The sequence below is a fragment of the Hippopotamus amphibius genome, chromosome 17 (genome assembly GCF_030028045.1).
Source record: "Hippopotamus amphibius kiboko isolate mHipAmp2 chromosome 17, mHipAmp2.hap2, whole genome shotgun sequence".
NCBI classification, from domain to species: domain Eukaryota; kingdom Metazoa; phylum Chordata; class Mammalia; order Artiodactyla; family Hippopotamidae; genus Hippopotamus; species Hippopotamus amphibius.
The window spans coordinates 4,581,707-4,603,226 of NC_080202.1; the positions used below are offsets into that span (position 1 = coordinate 4,581,707).

The 21,520-nt window shown below is 49.6% G+C and overlaps 1 protein-coding gene across 2 annotated transcripts in view; it reads right to left on the reverse strand.

The window, feature by feature from the left end:
* Positions 1–21,520, reverse strand: part of ARHGAP44 (Rho GTPase activating protein 44) — a 149,467-nt gene that overhangs the window by 13,302 nt on the left and 114,645 nt on the right. For both annotated transcript variants that reach the window (XM_057717208.1, XM_057717207.1), the window contains exons 8-16: positions 17,648–17,716; positions 15,666–15,747; positions 15,111–15,238; positions 10,470–10,581; positions 10,006–10,087; positions 9,645–9,725; positions 6,881–6,994; positions 6,163–6,254; positions 4,099–4,279 (exon numbers count right to left, since the gene is read on the reverse strand). In XM_057717208.1, coding sequence (XP_057573191.1) covers positions 4,099–4,279; positions 6,163–6,254; positions 6,881–6,994; positions 9,645–9,725; positions 10,006–10,087; positions 10,470–10,581; positions 15,111–15,238; positions 15,666–15,747; positions 17,648–17,716 — 941 coding nt within the window. The remainder of the gene's footprint in view (positions 1–4,098; positions 4,280–6,162; positions 6,255–6,880; positions 6,995–9,644; positions 9,726–10,005; positions 10,088–10,469; positions 10,582–15,110; positions 15,239–15,665; positions 15,748–17,647; positions 17,717–21,520) is intronic.

Below are 21,520 nucleotides of genomic sequence, written 5' to 3' on the forward strand. Positions count from 1 at the left end.
TTTGCAGGGAACGTATCCTAAGCTACACTTTGTATTTTTCATGAGAGACTGTATCATGGAACAGTTCTTTTTTTTGTTAATGAATAAATTTATTTATTGGTTTTCATTGCTGCACACAGGCTTTCTCTAGTTGATGTGAGCAGGGGCTACTCTTCGTTGTGGTGCACGGGCTCCTCATTGTAGTGGCTTCTCTTATTGTGGAGCACGGGCTCTAGGCGCGTGAGCTTCAATAGTTGTGGCGCACGGACTTACTAGTTGCTCCGCGGCATGTGGAATCTTCCCAGAGCAGGGCTCGAACCTGTGTCCCTGCATTGACAAGCAGATTCTTAACCACTGCGCCACCTAGGAAGTCCGGAACAGTTCTTCTTGATGCAGAAAATGGACTAGCATTCCTGTTTTTAAGTCTGTAACCTGGCAGCCAACAAAAGGAAAAGATCCAGGACCCTAAAAATTAGGAGACAAAGGCATGCCCCAGGAAGAAAAAAATCTGAAAGTTGGAGACTCCAGCATAAGAACATGTGTCTACAGCGAGAACACACATATCACTGAGAACAGAAATCTGCTGTGGACCATTCCAGGTGATGAGCTGTCAGGGGTTAGCAGTTATTTTTTGTTTTTCTTTTGGCCTCTGTAGGGTAGACATCTGTCATGCTGTTTTTATTTTTTATTTTATTTTTTTAACTTTTGGCCACGCTGCGTGGCACGTGGGATCTTAGTACCCTGACCAGGGACTGAACCCGTGTACCCTGCAGCAGAAGCACGGAGTCCTCCCCACTGGACCGCCAGGGAAGTCCCCTGTCACGGTGTTTTTCAATCTTCATCAGGAACAGTCCTAGGCAGAGATGTCAGCCAACGAATGGCTTTGGGGTATTCAAGTCTACAGAGATCGGACAGGTTTTGATTTTTGTTCTAGAGATCAGTTACACTTGACAAAGACCCACCAAGAGAAAGAAGGCAAAAAAACCTGGTATCTCCCAAAAATCCACGGAAGCTTTGGGAGTTCCCTGACCGTCTAAGATGAACTTGGAGGCCGGGCAGTGTGGCAGGGGCCCGCAGAGACCAAGGTGAACGATGGATAAGACGGACCCTAAAAATCCTGGCTTAGCCTTGTCTGCACTCCCCCAGGAAGGCCAGAATCCAGTATTTCCAGCTCCTCTCGGGATAATTCCTCTCCAAAGTGCAAAAACAACAGTTTCTTCACCTCCCCAGTGCAAATAAAGGCTGGAGTCAGCTGGCAACACTTCACAGACCCGGTCTCGGCATCCACGAATGTGTAAATCCTGGAAATGTGGACGTGCAGGCAGGGCTTGGGCCAAGAACACACCTCCCGAAGGCTCCGCCAACCAATCCAACCCCCAAATCCGAGTCAAAGTTTCCACTGGTACCCAGAATGGCTTTCTAGGTAAGCTTGTCTTATGCCACGTTGAGGCTCCATCTGAAGTAAAATTCCTACACCCTCTATCCACGATGTAACCCCTTTCAGGGCGACTGTATTTGGGGGCTCTCTGTCCTCCCACTAGGTCTGCAAAGGACCTCAATATGCACAACTGAAAAAACAAGCCCGGGACCTCCCTGGGGGCCCAGTGGCTAAGAATCCGCCTTCTCATGCAGGGGACGCTGGTTCGGTCCCTGGTCAGGAAACTAAGATCCCATGTGCTGCAGGGCAACTAAGCCCGTGCATGCCACAACTACTGAGCCTGCATGACACAGCTAGAGAGAAGCCCACGCGCCGCAACGAAGAGCCCGCGGGCTGCCACTAAGACTTGATAAGCCTTAAATAAATAAGTAAATAAAATTAAAAATAAGAAAGAAAAAAGTCCCTTGGAACAGGAGTTCTGCCCGTCTCATGCCAACAGGCTTTAGGATCTAATAAATCTGGGAAATGATGCCACTGCCCCTTGCGAAGGTGCAGGGCAGCTCACAGGGTGTAAAAGACCCTAAGAAATCACACACTCATGAAAACAGTTTCAACGTGTTGAATCCCGTGTTTCAGGAGCTCAAGAGACCCCAAATGTCCGTCTCCTCGCCTCCTGCCCCAAAATAACCAAGCATCAGTGGAACACGTGTTCCACGATTGCTCCCGAACTTCTCAATCACACACACGTATTCCACATGATAGAGCATCCTGGTGAAGGCCCAAGGTGGGGTGGTGAGACACAACCCCCTGCCGAGCGGCTTCACGCACAGGCTCAGGATGAGTCACATGCTAAACTGCACTCCAAGGGAGGCCGCGAGCCCTGGTGTACATAACCTCGTGGATTCGGGGGCTGCTGTCAGTGGGCCCTGGCGGAGGCCCCCTGAGGGTCAGAATGCAAGTGCAATGGCTGCAGGTACATCAGGTTTCAGGCCTGGAAAAAGCAGCTGCGTGGAGCTGCAGGGGGCAGGACATCCGTATCTTTTTTTTTTAAAGCTTGTTCTGATTATCTTTAGTCGCATAACAGAACACCCTAGAAATTTAGTAGCTTATTGATTGAGGCCACAAATTCACAATTTTGGCAGTGTGGCAGGGACAGCTTGACGTGTCTACACAGCACTTGCTGACGTGGTCTGACGTGCATGGTTCCAGCCTCTGTACCCCTAAACCCTCTGGTGGTAAGGCCCCGGCAGCACGTGAAGCTGCCCGCAGACCCTGAGGCCCTGTGGGACGGCTGTCTATCCACAGATGTCCCAATAACCTTGGCTCTTTACACGCGGAAGACCATACTGCAGGGCCAGAGGACACTGAGTGCTGAGTCCCCCAAGATTCCACGGTGATAATGTCCTCATAGACGTCACCTGCGTGGCTTTTCGGAGGCGGCTGGGAATCAGAAAAGGTCTGGCAGGGAGGACGGGGAGCCCACCTCTGTCTGATGCGCCAACACCGGGGACCAAAGGACCAGAACTGACCCTCCAGGGCATCCCCCCAGCTAGATACACGTCACACACGAACTGAGTCGCTTAAACTGAGTTTTAAAAACAAATTCCAATGCCTTCGCTAGCTCTATCTCTGTCTCTCTCTCCTACGATGCAAAGATCAGATTCTAAGTATGCTCTTTTTTTTTATAGATTCTTTAACTTCTAAGAATTTCCAGTTTTTCTTTCCCCATCACACAGAGAACAACAAACAACAGCACAGAGCAGAGAAACACCCCCCACCTGCCTCTCACAGGAAGGGTCCCTGGCAGTAAGGGAACGAGCAGGGGCACTGGTCCTCGTGAATACGCCCCATCATCACAGGACACAGGTGGAGGTCCGACTCCCACCCAGAAGAGAAGAGGGGTGGAAAGTAAGACCCATACCCCCCGCAGTTCGGGGTTTTCACCCTTTCCTCTGCAGGACACACGAGCCAATGCCTCAAGCCCATGTATGCGGTGCCGGCGCTGAGCGGATGCCTCCCGTGAATCAGCTGTGCTCCTTAGGAAACCTGTCTGTGCCCACTTGACTTACGGGAATCACATCATGCAATTACGTATTATGTGAACTGATTTCATATGGCTGCAAGAGGGTCATTCCTGTGCAAATTAAGCCGGGTGCATCTATGAGTCTCATAACAACGGCATCAAAATAGCGTCAATCATAAAAGACAGGAAAACAAATCTTAGAAGCTTACGAGGATTTTACACTCAGATTGCTTCAAGGTTTAGGTTTTCGCTCTGTTTAAAAGAGACTGGAACTGGGAATGTTAAACTACGCACTGCAGGTGTTCCTGATGTAAGGATGTTGCTGAGGGGTGCAGACAAGCAGACCCGTCATCAGAACAAAACCACTGAAGATTTGAGAATTGATACTTGTAAATGCGGAGTCAAAAGAAAGTCTTCAGTATCTTTTTTTTCCAGTTCCCCCTTTCGACCAAGTTTTTTTTTCTTTTGATGAGAACTAATCAATCAATAAGATCACAACTGTCAGCTCAGAGGCTGCGCTTACTTCCAGCCTGCAAGGTGGAAAGCAAGCCTAGCACCCCCAAATAGCCCAGACGGAAGCATCAAGGATGAGCTGACACACTAACAGCCACAAGCCACTTAAACCACTGCTGCTAAGTGCAGCCTTCCTGTCATCCCGTCTCAATCAACCCCTCCTTCCCCCGGCCCCCAGCGCTGAGAAAGGGACGTGAGTTCATACCCATCCTTTTTGTAAAACTCCAGCATCATGTTGTCCGTGGCAACGCTGAGGGGCCGGCGGGCCTGCTCGGGCTGGCGCCGGTCGGCGGGGTCCATGTCTGGGGAGGGCATCGAGCTGTAGTTGGCGTTGTGGTTCACGTGCACTGGACTGCCGTAATTGCCCGTGATGTTGAACTCTATGTCTGCGGGGAAGACAGAACGGGTGCATGTGGTCTTTCGGTCGACCGGGCCCTTCCCAGGCAGGAGGGAGACAAGCGGAGAGGGCCACTTCTTTATGGGTCACCCCTGAAAATCTTGTCCCGTGGTTCAGCGTTAGATCATCTACGGATCATAATTCATCCTATTACCAGGTGAACACGTGTACCCACCCAGTATGTAAAAGATGGGCACTTAATAAAGCATTTTTTCATTTGTGATTCACAAGTCAAATTGAGTCAAACAGGAACAGATGGGTAATTTCCTTTTGAAAAAGGCAAAGGCATCTATCTCAAACCTTATGTTTAAGAGTGAAGCACCAGAGGGGTCTGAATCAAAACAGGAAAAAGAGCAGTGCCCACTCTCGACAGTGATCTGACACTGCTGAAGGAGTGCCAGCAGTGGAGCTAGCCAAGAAAAGACAACAACAGGCCATGTTATTATCTGCAGATGATGAGGATGTCTTTCTGGAAAGCCAAAGAGAAAAAAAAAAATTTAAAGGATTAGAAACAGAAAGAGATCTCACTACGGCTGTGGGCTATCAAATGCATTCTAGTCTCCTCCCTTCCTAGTCACAGCCTATTCATGTGCGGTGGTAACACAGGAGCACAGAACTTCCAGAATCACGCCTGTAACTCCTACCTCCTTTCCTTCTTTATCCTGATTTCCTACCCTCACGTGACTGTGTCATCAACTGAACTATTTCAGAGCTGTCACAGGCAAAACACATAAAGCCAAAAGACAAACTTCCATCATGTTAGATCAGCACTAATTGATTACCTCTGATGGATAGAGCAGAGAATTATTAATATTCCATCTCCACATGAGCTAATAGTTTGCTGTTGCACAGCCGAAAGCATACCCTTAATATTTACTAAACATAAGGCACAGTACCACTTTTTTAAAACGCAAACGCTGAATTTTGTGTAACAACTGCTGCCTCTTCAAAGCTGTCACCCCTGCAACTCATCCCCTTATCCAATGGTGCTTCCACGGATAAGACTATTTATGAAACTCATCTCGGGGAGCAGCCTTGAGAGCTTCATTTTGAACCAGGTGCAAAAAAGAATCTCGTTGCCTCTGAGCCCCAGTCTTACATGCTGAGGGCAACTCCAAGGATACATCCTAGCATAACGGAAGGATGGCACCCAGGTGATCCCTAAGCCTGGAATAAACGTTCATGTTCACCCCAAGTCCAGGTTCACCCTCTGCATCTATAGAGCAGAACCTATCTCTTTTTTTTTTCTGCTTCAGCATCTCACGATTCACAGATTTAAAGAAACTTTGGTGTAGATGTTAGACCAATAAAACCCGAGGGCATGGTTAGTTGGTACAGCACCTTCAGGCCAGAGCTTCCCTTGACCAGGGAAGAGAGTAAGAAGTGGCCATGACGTGACCCCATTCCTGAGTGGCGTGTGTGTGTAGGAGGATTAAAAACAAACCAAACAAGGCTTCCCTGGTGGTGCAGTGGTTAAGAATCCACCTGCCAATGCAGGGGACATGGGTTCGATCCCGGGGCCAGGAAGATCCCACATGCCACGGATCGAACTAAGCCCATGTGCTGCAACTACTGAGCCCATGTGCCACAACTACTGAAGCCCGCGCGTCTAGAGCCCATGCTCTGCAACGAAGAGTAGCCCCCCCAGCTCACCACCAGAGAAAGCCCACGTGCAGCAATGAAGACCCAATGCAGCCAATAAATAGATAAATAAATAATAAAATAAATCTTAAGAAAGAAAATGACAAAAACAAACCAAACACACATACACCTCTGGCCAGCAATACTCAAAGGTTTCGAAGGGTCAGGACTCACAGCGACACGCCCATTCTCCCCGTAAACCCGTTCCCACGCCCGCATGCCGCCACGTACCCCCGGGGAAGAACCAGTCCGCGTGCTGGATGATGGGCTCGATGATTCCGACGATCTGCAGCGAGACCGTGGTCATCATCTCCGTGATGTTCCTGCGAGCACAGGGCCGGGGGAGAGGCAGGGTGGGGTGAGCGGCCGGGGCAGGGAAGGGGCCTGGGACCAGAAGCCTGCACGCCTGGGTCTGTGGGCACTCGTCCTCTTGGGAGGGACACCTCACCTTTCTGAAGCTCTCTCCCTCTCTACGGAACGGAGCTACCCCAGAAGCCCTCCCTATAGGAGACGAGGAAGTGAGTCACACACACAAAAGCGCCAAGTCTGAGGCCGCTTTCAGCGTGAGGTGTGACTCTCAGAACTGGCAGACTCTTCCTTTGCCCAGCTCCATCCTCCCTGACAGCCTGCTGTCTCTCTGCATCCAGATGCTGGGATGCGTGCCGTTCCCAGAGGGCCAGGGAGGCCTGGAAGAGCTGGCAGTGCCCAGTGCTGACTCAGCTGAGCTCAGAGAAGACCCTCGCTGCAGGCCTGCCTCTGAGACTATCGACGGGAAAGGTCTGAAGAATGCCTCCTGTGGCTAGAAAGGGAGCAGGCCAGGACGGACACGTGACCTGATACACACACGAGGCTGGCGGTTATCCGGGACCCAGGCCATCCTGCCCAGGCCCCAACAGCCCCCCACAGCCCCCCACCCGTGACCCACACGCCCTTTCCTCCCCAGACTCACCCTTCAGCTTGTGGCCACAGCAAGTTGGGTCCTAACACAATTGCCATGTTACCGGGAGTCATCTTGTTGACATCTTGATATTCCGAGAGCTTGGATAAAAACTTGATCAAGTACCTGAAAGGAAGGCAGAAGAGCCAGGTTTAACGAGCGGTCAATACCAGCCGTGGTCTCCCAGCACCAGCTGGAAACCTCTCTTATGGATAATAAGACTCACATATCCTACAATATAATCAAGACGTGTCACATGTCAGGACACAAGGACGCTCCAAAAACAGACTCCGCTCTCAAGTGGCTAGTTGTCAACATTTGCTTCAATTAACCCTGGCCAGAGAAATTCTCCATCTTTCCTTTTGACTCAGTACATAATGACCAAAATTCCCTCCATCTTCTCCAACCTCTGTCACCTGCCATCTTCCGTGTGTGCAGAGGTGAGAGGCAGTGTGTGGGTGTCAGTGGTGGGGACATGTACATGCTAGGGGTGGCATCCCCTGGCATTAACCTCAGTGGGGCTCTGAGAGCCAATGAAGAGAAGGTTAAACCTAGACTTAGCACATGACCCAGCAATTCCAGCCCTGGAGAAATATGTCAACACGCAAATGTGGACACAAATGTTCCCAGCAGTATTTTCATCACAGCCGGAAAGGGGAGACCACCTGATCGTCCACTAAGGGATGAACAGATGAATAAAAAGTGGTCCATCCAGACAAGGGAGTACTATTCAGCCCTAAAAAGGAATGAACTGCTGACACATGCTACCCCACGGATGGACCTCTGAAGCACGATGCCAAGTGAAAGAAGCCAGACACAGAGACCCCACGTTGAATGATTCCATCTGTACGAAATGCCCAGCACAGGCAAACCGACAGAGACAGAATGTAGATGAGTGTGTGGGCAGAAATGGGGAGTGATTGCTGATGGGAACAGGGTTTCTTTCTGGGGTGATGAAAATGTTCTAGAATTAGACAGTGGTGACAGCTGCTCTACTCTATACATTTACAAAAACCCAGTCAACTGTACACTTTAAAAGGGTACAATGGTAGAGGAATTGTATTTCAATAAAGCTATTATTTTAAAAAAAATCAGTGAGTGAGCTACACACAAACGAAGCACAAAAAGAGCTCTCGCAAACCCCACCAAAACCTGCCAGGCTCCGCGGAGGCCCCGGACCCCAGGGCCTGTCTGTTCCCGAGCTCTCGGTTACACAGGCGGCGGGTCCTGCCCCACTCTGCCCGGACCACGGTGAGGGGGCTCCTTCAGGAACGGCTGCTTCACCTTCTTCCCACGGAGCAGAGAGACCACGTAGGCCCTAAGCTGCCACTGGGCCACCTCCACCCCACAGCCTCACCTGCCATGTCACACCCTCCAAGAGGCCACACACGCCTGGACCAGAATGTGGGACCCGAGCTGAGCACAGTCAACCCACAGGCTGCCAAGCAGCCTAGCAACGCCCGAAGAGTCACCCCCATCTGATTCTTTCTCTTGGGATTTTTTTTTCCATTTTGTCTGTACAAATTGACCATTTTCAGCATTTTTAAGTGTGTGGTTCAGCAGCATTAAATACTTGAACACTGTGATGCAACCATCACCACTATCCATCTCTAGAATTTCTTCCTCACCCCAATTTAAAACTCTGCACCCACTGAAAGACAGACCACCTGCTGCTCCACTCCCCCCGCCCAGCCACTGGCCACCACCATTCTTTCTCTCTCTATGAACGGGTGGCTCTATGTACCTCTTATGAGTGCGGCTGGTCAGTCCTTGTCCTTTTGTGTTTGGCTTCTTTCACTTAGCATAACGCCTTCAAGTTCATCCATGCTGTAGCAAGAATCAGAACGTCCTCCCTTTCGAAAGCTGATTATTGCACTGTACGTGTATTTTGTTTACCCACTTTTCCTTCCCTGGACACCCGGGCTGTTTTCACCTCCTGGCGATTGTGAGTAATGCCGCCACGAACACAGGTGTACAAACTCAAGTCCCTACTTTCAAATCTTTTGGGGATACACCCGGAAGTGGAACTGCTGGGTCACACAGTAATTCTACGCTGACGTACTTGAGGACCCACCACGAGAAGTCACTCCTGGGATTTTCAACGGGGAAACAGAACTAATCAGGCAGATGGCAGCAGGAGCTGAAGCTGAACATCTGCATCTGAGTAAGCACTGAGGAGGAGGGGAGGGCCAGGGCAATGCTGCCACAAAGCGATGAGGAAGCAGAATGTGGGAAGGAGCAGAAGCCCGGGAGGGAAGGGATCTGCAGAGCCGCGGGACATGGAATCCTGGTGCTGGCGAGACAAGTAAGAGACAGGCACATGGAAAACTGCCGGTGCAAGGTGCAAAGCACAGAATATTCTCCAGGCCTCTTCCTCCTGCAGCCTAGCTCCAGGACACACCTGCCAAGTCCACTTCAGGGGCCGGTCAGCTTCTCCCCGGTGCCCACAGGCACCTATCTTTACTATAAACCCCGGGTATCTGAAAACAGCCTGCATTCACCTTTGCTCCGTGCAAATCAAAGAATGTAACTGCATTACCAAGGGCAGGGCAGGTAGCCTGCCAAGTCTCACAGCCCCTTTCAGTCTGTTTCCCCATCTGCAAAACAGTAACTCACAACCTCCCAGGGCTGCTTGAGGTTGAAAAGAGACCTTGCGTGTTAACCACGCTCTGGACACCGTATAATGCCACCCCTGCCAGTGGCCGTGCCTTCTGGCCCTGAAACACGTGTCTGAGGCTTAAATAACCCTGACCCAGCGTCTGCAGGGTCCACTCACCGGATGTTGTTGTAATTGGCCTTGGGCAGTTTTTCACAAGCATTCCACAGGGCCTGCAGCCTCTTGTCCTGCTCCTGGATGCTGGGAAGTTAACAGGAAAAGCCACTGGTTGAGCTTGAATCAATGAAGTCCCACCGGCATTCACATTCACCAGCCATCGAAATATTGGAGATGAAGGAACCAGCCATTGTAGTGACCATATCCCTGGTACACGCCCCTCTGGGCACACGTACAAGCCTTTCCTCATGACGTGTACCGAGAAAGGGACGTGTGGACCCCAGGCAGCACGCTTTCGTCATCTCAATAGAGACTTCCAAATAAACCACAACCCACAGGACACTCAGAAACGAGCTGTACTCACTTGGAAGCCTGAATCCACGCGTCATAGAGCTCAAAGGTCATCAGAGGTTCTGGCAGCTCCCGCAGGTAAGACTTCAGAGCTCCTGGACACGAACACCATATGGTCTGTGAGCCACTGGGACACGGCAGAGACACGTGCCACCAGCCAGCGGCACCACGGGGGCCACGTCTGGGGACGGTTCCCTGAGCCACATGTCGAGGTCACACGGTGGCTGCCACGTGATGGGATCCGCGGCTCGGGCGCGGCTGGGGGCCCTGGGCTGATGAGCATACGGGCCTCCCCCCTCGTGTTTCCCACCCTCACCCCTTCCCCGGCAGGTGGGGGATGGGGCCAGGCCTCGAGCGGGGCCCTGAGCGGACACGCCCGGAGCACAATGCGAAGCCCGTGGCTCGAGGGTCCCCGACACGTGGCCGCACACCCGCCACGCCCACCCCTCCCCGAGCCCCTCCAGGTGCGGGGCCCACCTGCGATGGCGTGGGGGTCGGCGGAGCACTCCTGCACGTCCACCACGCAGCAGTCCAGGGCGGCCTTGAGCTTCTTCAGCTTGGAGGCGGACGGGGCTACTCGGAAGAGGCCCTGCCGACAGGACAGAGGGTCACAGGACAGCCTGCACCTCCACGGCACAAAAGCAAAACCGACAGGCAGACAGCGCACCCACCCCTTTCCTCCATGATCTCCTAGGTGCAGCCTTCCCATCACCGATTTGTCAATATTGGAGCAGCAGGACCCAGGCCTCACCCACCGCTGTGTCCCCAGCGCCTACTACTGGGTGACCCAGTGCTCTGGTTCAGTACGTATCTGTTGGATAAATAAATCCTGGGCACTTTGACTCCCTGTTCTTGTGTATTTAAGATATATGTTGGAAAAACAAAAACACTAATTTGAAAAGATACATGCACCCCCATGTTCATAGCAGCATTATTTACACTTGCCAAGATATGGAAGCAAACTGAGTGTCCATCAACAGATAAATGGGTAAAGAAGATGCCGTGCGTATATACAATGGAATACTGCTCAGCCATAAAAAGGAACGAACTTGTGTCATTTGCAGCAACATGGATGGACTTGGGGGGTATTATGCTAAGTGAAATAAGTCAGACAGAGAAAGACAGATACTGTATGATATCACTTATATGTGGAATCTAAAAAATATAACATACTAGTGAAGATAACAAGAAAGAAGCGGACTCACAGATATAGAAGACAAACTACTGGTTACCAGTAGGGAGAGGGAAGGCAGTGGGAGAGGGGATGGAGAGGTACAAACTATTAGGCATAAAATAAGCTACAAGGATATACTGTACAACACGGGGCATATAACCAATATTTTGTAGCCACTACAGATAGAGTATAACCTTTAAAAATTGTGAATCACTATATGGTACACCTGTAACTTACATAATATCGTACAGCAGCTATACTTCAATTAAAAACAAAGATATATTTTGGAGAAGACTTTGACTGAGACCTGGTCAGAGTTAGAGATCTAGGAGGTAGCTGCATGCAAAAAAGTGTACAGTGTGTGTGTGCGTCTGTGTCTTTGTGTCTGCGTGTGTCAGGAGGCACAGGGCTACACTTTGAAGGACACGTCAAGTCCAAGCCCTTAGGGGATGCACAGATTGGGGTGGTGTGTGAGGGAGCGATGCCTCCCGCAGCCCCTTTGTGTTTCATTCTTAAAGTTACTTCCGAGTCACTGTCACCTCTTCCATGTGAACCACTGCAAAAGTGAGCTTCGACGAGAAAGGGGGAGGAAGCCAGGGGTGTGTGCAAGAGGCGAGAAGCCCAGGTCAGAGCTGGAGGGGAGCCCCCAGGGCACAGGGAAGGTAGACGTGGGCTAAGGGCCCGCTGGTCTGTTTTCCCTGCTCAGCTCCTTGAATTCTGAGATGCAACCCAGACCCTGAGATGCCGGCAGGATCCCCCTGCTTCTGTAATTGTTTATGGCCACTCAGATTTCCAAGCTCCTTCAGGAGAACACTCTCCTTATCCGGAACACTGAGTTGTCTGCCTGCTAAGACCGCTAACCCCCTCCTCAGGATAGGGGACGTCCGATAAATCGACGTCCAAGGCTCCACGGCACCCCTGTGAGGAAGCCTCATGGGCACGTTGGGACCAGTGCATCAGTAAGGCTGCTACGGCCCAGACAGCAGGCTGCACACGCGCTGAAGGAGCGGGCGAGACCCCCGTCAAGCCCACCACGGCCCTGGGGTGTGTGGGTGGACAGTAACAGCACCCAGGGATGGACAGAGTCAAAGAGAAGAGGGCAGATAAGCTTTTAGGTTTCTGACCATGTCACCAAGAAGGCTGCTCCACCCAGTGACGTACAAACACCCAGAGGAGGAGGGGGACTGTGAAAACAGCTTGTGAGTCCAGTTTTCGGAGCATAAGAGGAAACCCTGCGCGGAAATGTTGAGCAAACTCAGGAGTGGAGCCCAGAGGAGGATGAGAAGCCCAGTCCTCCCTGAGGTTGCTGAAGCTCTCAGAGAAGGCGATGGAACCGCAGCAAAGATCAGAGCGGGGGTGGAGTGGGGGGCCGGGCAGTGCTGTCGAACAGATCCCCCCAGTGCCGCCCCGATGCTGCCGCAGGGACGGGGGGGCCCGGGAGTCCAGGGAAGAGCTGGTTTCAAGGACGACCACATTAGCGACTTCACAGGTGTCAACGGCCAAGGCGGCTCTGTACGAAGTCATGGGGGTGGCAGCAGGGGCCCCTGGGGACCACTGAGGGCAGCTTCGGCCCAGTGGTGGGGGGGAGAAGGGACCAGAAAAGGAGTGAGGGATGGTGAGGATGCAGGAGCTCTGGATGACGAGAGCTACTTTTAAAAACTGGGTGGCACAAGCCACCGTGGAGAACAGGATGGAGGCTCCTTAAAAAAACTCAAAATAGAGTTCCCATATGATCCAGCAACCCCACTCCTGGGCGTATATCCTAAGAAAACGCTAACTAGAAAAAATACACGCACCCCTATGTTCATAGCAGCACTATTTACAATAGTCAAGACACGGAAGCAACCTAAGTGTCCATCAACAGAGGAATGGATAAAGAAGTGGTCTATATATACAATAGAATATTATCCAGTCACAAAAAAAGAATGAAATAATGCCATTTGCAGCAACATGGATGGATGGACCTAGAGATGGTCATACTGAGTGAAGTCAGACAGAGAAAGACAAACATCAGATGATGTCATGTACACGTGGAATCTAAAAAAAAAAAAATACAGATGAACTTACTTATAAAACAGAAACAGACTCACAGACCTAGAAAACAAACTTATGCTTACCAAAGGGGAACGGGGGGGGGGGGGGAGGGATAAATTAGAAGTTTGGGGTTGGCAGATATACACCGCTATATATAAAACAGGAAAACCACAAGGACCCTGTAGCACAGGGAATTATATTCAATATCCTGTAATAAATCATAATGGAAAAGAATAGAAAAAGAATAGATGTATATGTACAACGGAGTCACTTTGCTGTACACCAGAAAGTAACACGACATTGTAAACCAACCATACTTCAGTAAAAAATTTTAAAAATAAAATAAAAACATAAGAAAAAGAAATCAGGTAGCACAGAAGACAAAACCAAAGAGCAAAGGAAGGAATATTAGGCTGCGGTTGGGTGGAGACAAGAAATTTTTCTAGGCTGGTAGCAACCTGTGCCTTCGTCTTGTTAGCAAAGCGGTGGGGCGGGGGCGGGACAACGCAAGTGAGCACGAGGTCTGGTGAGAGGCGGAAAGGTCCAGAAAGGGCAGGTGGGAGAGTCAGGCGACAAGACGGGAGACGTCGGCGGATCTGATCTCCAAGATCAGGTCACAGCGAGTAGATGTGAAGACAGCAATAAATTCTTTCCACTTTTTTATGTGATAATACTGTGCAGTTACATTAGAAACATTCCTTCTCTTTCACAGACATGCACTGAAGTCCTGCAGATGCAATGACAGAATGTCTGGGATCAGCTTCAAAACATCCCAGGCAGGGGCTGGGGCGGGAGGTGGAGGCAGAGACGGACCCCCCCCACCCCCCACCCCCCCCAACCCCCGACAGCAAGCCAGGCGGGCGTCTCTTGCTGTCTTTCGGTTTTTCCATAATTAGAAACAAATGATGGGGAAAGAAAAGGCCCCATGAAGCCATCCCTCAGAGACTGAAAAGACCTTCTCATCTTTTCATTGATAATATACATGAAAATGCCCGGTACTTAAAACGGGGTCAGAAAACCATTTATTCTCATCCCTTCCGAACAGCCGAATCTAAAACAGGCCTGACTTACCGGGGCAGCCAACGCACAGCCTCATGGTTCACCGGCTTCCTCCCCTCCTGCCCCCTTCCCTCTCTGCCCCCCTGGACCTAGGGCCACTCCCAGTGCCTACAGACTGTTCTGAATGAGTGAGATTTATCTGACGGATGCTAGACTCCTCTGCCCCATAAGTCTGTAAGCCCCCACCTCACGCTTTCATACTGTGCTCAGGAATACATGCCCTAAATAAACACTGATTGGCTGATCAGATCAAAGGAAGAGGGCCTAAGGATTTTTAAATTGCCCATATAAGAAACCAAAGATGAGATCTATCTCGCAGGAAATGATCTGCACAGCAATAAAAACAGGTCAATGTCTCGTAGTCTTTTTCACACGTGGCTCACAAGAAGAGCTCTCTAATGTCTGTATCAACCACATTTTTAGGATCTCTACTAAAAAGTTATGATCAGAAAGGTTAAAAAGTTTATTTTTTTAAATTAGGGAAAGAGGAGGTAGAGGATCAGAGGGGATGGGACGGGAGGGGGAGGAGGAGGGAGAAGAGGGGGCGGAGCGAAGGTAGGGGGGAGGAGAATGCTGCGATCACCTTAAATGCGCAGAGAGGAGGGCCAGAGCGGGGCTGTGAGGTCCTCAGGGCCAGCACTATCACGTCCCGCAACCCTCCACTGTCCCAGACAGTGAAGGCTCCTGAGAGGAAGCAGGACCCATTCGAGGAGAGGGGACCTGTACCGTGTCTTCAGACGTTTGGGTTTGTGGGGCCAGGCGGGGATGGTAACAGAGACGGAGCCCCCAGCGGCTCCATCGCAGGGCGAGGAGACGCGCTTGAGGCGGAGCTCGGCTGCGCCCTGACCCACCTCCTCCTGCATCCCACACTCCAGCAGCATCGTCACACACGCCTCGATGGGGAAGGCGATCTCCCGGCCGCTGATCAGGAGGTGCTCCTCCAGGGGCTTCCCGAAGGAAGGCTTCTCCACCCAGGCCTCTGGGGGGTGCGGAAGAAGAAAGGGGTCCGTGAACGTCACCCACGGGGGCATCAACCTTCGTTTGCTCTGGTCACACGGATTCACCGAAGTCTACCAGAGACACGGAGCCCAGCTGAGCGTATCTTCCTGCGTTTTGAGGGGATGATGGGGAGGAGGGGGCGGGGTGGACGGCCAGCCCGTGTGAGCAGAGCTGCTGGGCTGCTTGGTACCCAGGCACCTCCACGCATGCCCACGCGCACTCGACTCACCCCCGCGGGGCGGTGTGTGCGCGTGCGCTTTGCTTCACGGCACCCGCTGGGGAAGGTCCAGGGGCTCATCTGCCCGTGGCCCTGCCGGCAGAGCAGCAGCTGAACCAAGCACAGGCCCCGGACCCCTCTGGGAGGCAGGCTCCCCGCCCGCCCCGGCCCAGATAAGCTTGACACTCACCCTGTTGTGCTTTTATCTGGGGCAACACAGCCTGCAGGAGCGTCAGTGACTTCCTGTGGTACTCGGCCTGCACTTCTATGAGCTGAGGAAACACAGGAGCGAGCATTACCCTTTGCCGGAGGGTGGGGAGCACCGGCTTCCTCGCCGTGGGGGTGCCCTGCGTGGAGGCGGGGCCCCCGCTCCCTCCTCCATCCACCCGCAACGACGGGCACGTGTCCCCTTAACCTCTGTAGCCCAGGAGTGACCACATGTGGACATTCAGAAACCCACATGCCCATGAGAGGTAGCGAAGTGCCGTGAGCCTCTATATATTGGGTTGGCCAAAACGTTCCTTGGGGTTTTCCTACAACATCTAACCAAGAACCCGAATGAACGTTTTGGCCAACTTAATATCTTGATTCCTGCAAAAGGGGTTCAAGATATAATTGGTCAGGAAACACACACTTGACCCACAATCCTCTTCAAACACCTGGGGAGGCAAAATTGCTATGGTTGTTGTGATGCAGTCCAAAGAATGCAGTCCAAAGAACACAGTCCTTCACGATGTTCGACTCCGCCCATCCCACTACCGAAAAAGCTGCTGAAACGGTGATAAGAGGAGAGGAAAACCAGTGAACAAGTCACTTCATTTATTTTCTGAATCTCTACGTCCTCCTCCAAAAAAAAATTCTGCATGCTTGACGGAAAAGGAAGAGAGTCACTGCCTAAAAGTCTGGTGTGAAGAGTAACTGCTATTATCCCCAAGGAAAATTGAAAGGGAAGCTTAAAAAAAAAATCAGAATGTTGAAATAAATGGTACCCAAATGGCAATTAAGTAGTCTAATCACACTTGAAATGTCAACATCATCATTCGTTTTAGAACCTCTAAGATGAAATATTATCTTCACAAATAAAACCAATGGAATATACTCGAAAAAAAAATCCCACTTTTTCAAAATGAACTTTCCGAGTTGGAAGGAACGTCTATCAGCTCTCTCTCAGGGTGGAAGAAACTCTGGGCTTCTCGGCCACTGACGCCCGCGGCTCTGCCCCGCACGCTATCCACACATGTAAACTTCTCGGAATTCCTCCTCCTCTTTCCTCCCTTTACCTGCCTTCCTTTCCTGTCACTTCCTTGACCATAAAGAGATGCTCTGAGATTTGAGTTTCAGTCCCGACTTTAAAAGCGGGTGAGCTTAACTGGATTTTTCATTTGTATTTTTTATTTTCGAGTCTCCCCCGCCGCCCCCCACGCCCTCAGCCCTCCACCGCCCCTTACTTTGTATTTTCCCCAGTAAACAGCCAGGGCCCTAATTATTTGGACCAGATTATTCAAGTAGAGATGACTCAGATCCTGTTCCTCTACTCTGTAAACCTGCTCCCGTAGATGAAGGACAGGGACACAGGCCACATCAATCCTCGTTCACCTACTAGCCGCGGTCTTGGGCAAAAATCTTGATGAAAAAAACACATACGAGCCAGGGTGGAGCTACCCTCTTCTTCTTCCCACGTTCCCTACGGATGACAGATTCAGGTTTCTCAACCTCGGCCCTGCTGACACGGGGGCGGGGGGCTGCATTAGCCCCTGTTGTGAGAGCCGTCCTGCGCCCTGTAGGACATCTACCAACACACTTGACCTCCACCCCCTGGATGCCTGTGGCACCTCCCCCCAATGGTGGCAGCCAAAAACGTCTCCAGACATGGCCAAACGTCTGCTGGAAGAAGGGACAGAATCATCCCTGGGTGAGAACCACTGCCACAGATCACGGAGTTGCAATCATTTTCATGGACGAGGTTGAATTTTATTCTTGGGTTTTTGGAGAAATCCATACACGGAGAACCAGAAGGCAGGATTCACTCACAGGGAGAACAGTCAAAGCCCCACCTGTTCTCAGGATGTGCTCAGCCTGTGGGTCCTCAGTTCGAGGCCCACGCTCCTTCCTGTCCGTGATCGTGACACCTGCAGACAGACTTCAAGCAGCCTCACCTTTCTGGACCCTTACCGTCTGAAAGTAGTTTGCATAGTCAATTTCTTTGGCCACAAAACTGTACATGTCAGCCGACAGCTGGTCCTGTGGGGGGTAAAACACAGGGTAGAGAGGGGCTCAGGTAGGAGTCTATACATCACAGAAGAAAGAGCCTTAACCATGGTTTGATCTCATTTTTCATAATACACGGCAGATTACAAACTTTGTCCGTGGACATGCCCACGTTTCCCAACCACGGCTCTAGAGGATGAATAAGCAGGAAAAGAACATCTATGCCAGTGTTTTCCAAGGGCTTTTAACACGTGGGCCACGCTGAGACTCAGGAAAGCTGGTGTGGGGGAGCAATGAAGAAGTCACTTCCCTACGTCTCTGCAGCGGGCGCCACCGTCTGAGGCAGCCCCGCCAGGTACAAACTGTGCTTTCACTCTCCTCGCCTTGCCATTTCTTCCCTTGGATGATGCTATCGCTTTGCGCTCCTTCTTTCTCGATTCTGATTGGTTGACCACCAGCACATAGGAAAAGAGATGGAAACACACCAAGCAGTGGGAAGCTGCATAAGACAGGTGGGCAGGGGAAGGACCGCGGATTCCAAACTTGGCAAAACCTGGACTCCTCCAACATCACCCACGAATCTCATAATGTGAACAGTCCTCCACCATTCAGCTCCCCGGGGCCGGAGAACAACGGCTGAATGTTGCGTCTGGATCTGGAAAGTACTCCTTCCAAGGGGGACAGCTGTCAGTTTCACAGAAACACCCCTAGCACAGTACAACAGGAGTGCATTTCGAGCAGATGTAGACTCTGTCAATAACCGTATCTTTGAGCACGTCACATCTCTAAACGTGTTTGTGCAAGCCATGTGATCTCTGTTATCCCTCCCTGTTCAGTAGCCTTGAGGGAGACCTTCAGAAGAGATGGTTAGTTAAGGAGAAAAGAGACTATAATGTTCGGGTGGAGGGAAACATGAAAACAGCACCCTGATGCCCACTGCGTCATTATTTCTGTCAAGACACGGAAGCAACCTGAGTGTCCACTGATAGATCAATAGACAAAGGAGATGTGGTGTATATGCAACAGAACACTGCTCAGCCGTAGGAAAGAATGAAATCTTGCCATTCGTAACAATGGTTAGACCTAGAGAGTATTATGCCAAGTGAAATAAGTCAGACAAAGACAAATACAGCATGATCTCATACATGGAATCTAAAAAATAAAACCAAACAAAAACAGACGTATAGATACAGAGAACAAACAATAGTTGCCAGAAAGGAAGTGGATGGGTGAAACAGATGAGGGGGATTAAGAAGTACAAACCTCTAGTTACATAATAAATAAGCCACGGGATGTAATACACAGATGGTCAATAATATTGTAATAACTTTTTATGGGGACAGATGGTTACTAGACTTCGCGTGGTGATCACCTGATAAAGTATGCAAATGTCAAGTCATCATGCAGCACACCTGAAACGAACATGATGTTGTATGTCAACATATATTAATAAAAAGGAAAAAAAAACAAACAGCACAAGAAAGCTGACCCAGACAGACGCGGAAGGAATTAAAGCAGGCAGCTACATGATTCAGGAAGAGCACTCTGCACTGACTCCAGTAACCTCAGCAGCCCCTCCAGAGGCCAATTAAGCTGTTCTCAGTGAGCGCAGGGATGGGAGGAGTACTCTGTTTCCCTTTCCGGTACCCCTGACAGGCAAACATCCTGAGAGCGTTCTTGTATACAAAACAACAGAACCAAGATCCCGATTTCAGGTGTGTAGCGACTAAGAGTTCAAGGGAACTTTCCCAAAGAATAAAAGGGGCTCTAGGATCACCCACCTCAGCCTCCTTCCACCAGAGCCTCCCTACCACGAACGCCTTTGTAAGGCTGCCCCATCTGTCAAAGGTGCAAGAGAAAGTGGTTTTGTCAGAACTCAACCTCGTCTGCCATCCTCACAGCAGCCTTGGTCTGGAAACATCCATCACCAGCCTGACAGGCGCAAGGGAGATAGTTCAAGTCAGGGAAGAACAAAGGGTGGAGTGAGAAAAACGGCTCGGCAGATGGGAAAGGAAGGGAGCCTCAGAAGGGACTAAGTGCCATATCACGTCACCGTCAACGACTCAGCAGGTGGTCTTGGGAAAGTCAGGCTGAGGGTGTGCGCCCTCAGGAACACGGAAGGATCTTCTAAAGGTACAATCACGTTACCGTCTTATGAAGTTAACAATATAGACTCCAAGTAAGCTACACAAGTGAGAAATAAAAGTGGAAACTCTACACCAACTCTACTCAGTGCTCTGTGGTGACCTAAATGGGAAGGAGACCTCAAAAAGAGGGGATGTATGTATACGTATAACTGATCCACTTTGCTGTGCAGCAGAAACTAACACAACATGGTAAAGCAATTATGCTGCAACAAAAATTAATAAAATACATCTAAATTATTTATAATTTATTATTAATATTATTTTCATAAATATTATCAATAAAAATATCTAAATAAACTTAATATAAATCATTAGTGAATTTTCTTTATGAAGAGGGGGAAAAACCTTTCATCAATAATCACCAGAATTTTATGTTTCTTTTCTGATTTTGCAACACACCCATACTCAGAGAGATACAAAGTAAAAAAAAAAACGAATTCACCTGTCATCCCACTACAGGCAGATAACTGCTATAAATGCTGGCCTCTGCTCACTGTGTGTCTGTTTCAGTCGGTCGTATGTTCTGTGTGATTGCCTGGTTTACAAGAAATGGGATCAGAGGGCTTTGCAGCTCACCCACCCCCCGCCCCGCCCCCCAGAGAAACATGCTTCCTATTGGTCACATGACATTTAGTGTCCCATGGACTCTGTTTCTGTTGTTGGATACTGTGTTTTCTAATTTATCACTATTATGACAACACTTGAAAAAGCATCTGTTTATACAGTTTTCCAACCCATCTCTTCATTATTTCTTCGGATAAATTCTGCAGTTAAAATTAATCCCGATTGTATACTTTATCCTTAGAGTTACCTGTAAAAATATCAGGAAGATAACTGAGTCGGGACATCAGAGCTTGTGCATCATACTGCTGAAGAACCATCAGAAAGATCACCATTTATACCACGAGGAGTAATCCATGGGTTTGGTCTGTTTTCTGTAATACCCATTTAATTCCGTTTAATCACAATCAAATTTATGGAGGAAATTTAAATAACGTGTTTTTAATTTGTACTTTTTCATCAAGAGCTTAACGTTCTTCTACCCTTTATTACCTATTTGTGCCACCCATGGTCAATTCCTGGTGACCTTGAGTAACTATTTTCCTATGAGAGTCATCTGTTTCTTATTTGTAAGATTGCTAAGAGGTTTTCAGATTGATGAGACCATCAGTTTTATAACATACTACTAATATTTTTATCTTCCCCAATTTCCTGTTTGAAACTAACTTTTTTGGGGGGGTTCTGCATTTTTTTAGGGCTTCTGCAAAGAGTAGTACGCATGAAATTTTTCTCTTTACAATTTCCTTCTTTGGTAATCTGCTTGGTGCTTCTCAACAATATATAAATATCCATATAGATGCTCAGTAGAGAATATGACATTTACATCTTTAATAAATCTGGAATTTATTTTGGTGCTTGTATCAGATACAGATTTCTTTTTCCATAGAACTAACCAAAGGCCTGAGAATTATTCATGAATAGATTGTCCCTAGAGATTAGAAATGTCACAGGTGAAACTTCTCACATACCTGGATTTGGGATTTTCTTCTGGCTGGGAGGTCCCCCCCCCCCCCTTTTTTTCCCCCACTGATGTGTTCATTTTTGAAAAAGTATCTAAATTTTAACTATGTAATTCTGTAACACGTTAGGAGATAATAACTCAAAGCTCCAATAATTCTCCCACAATAAC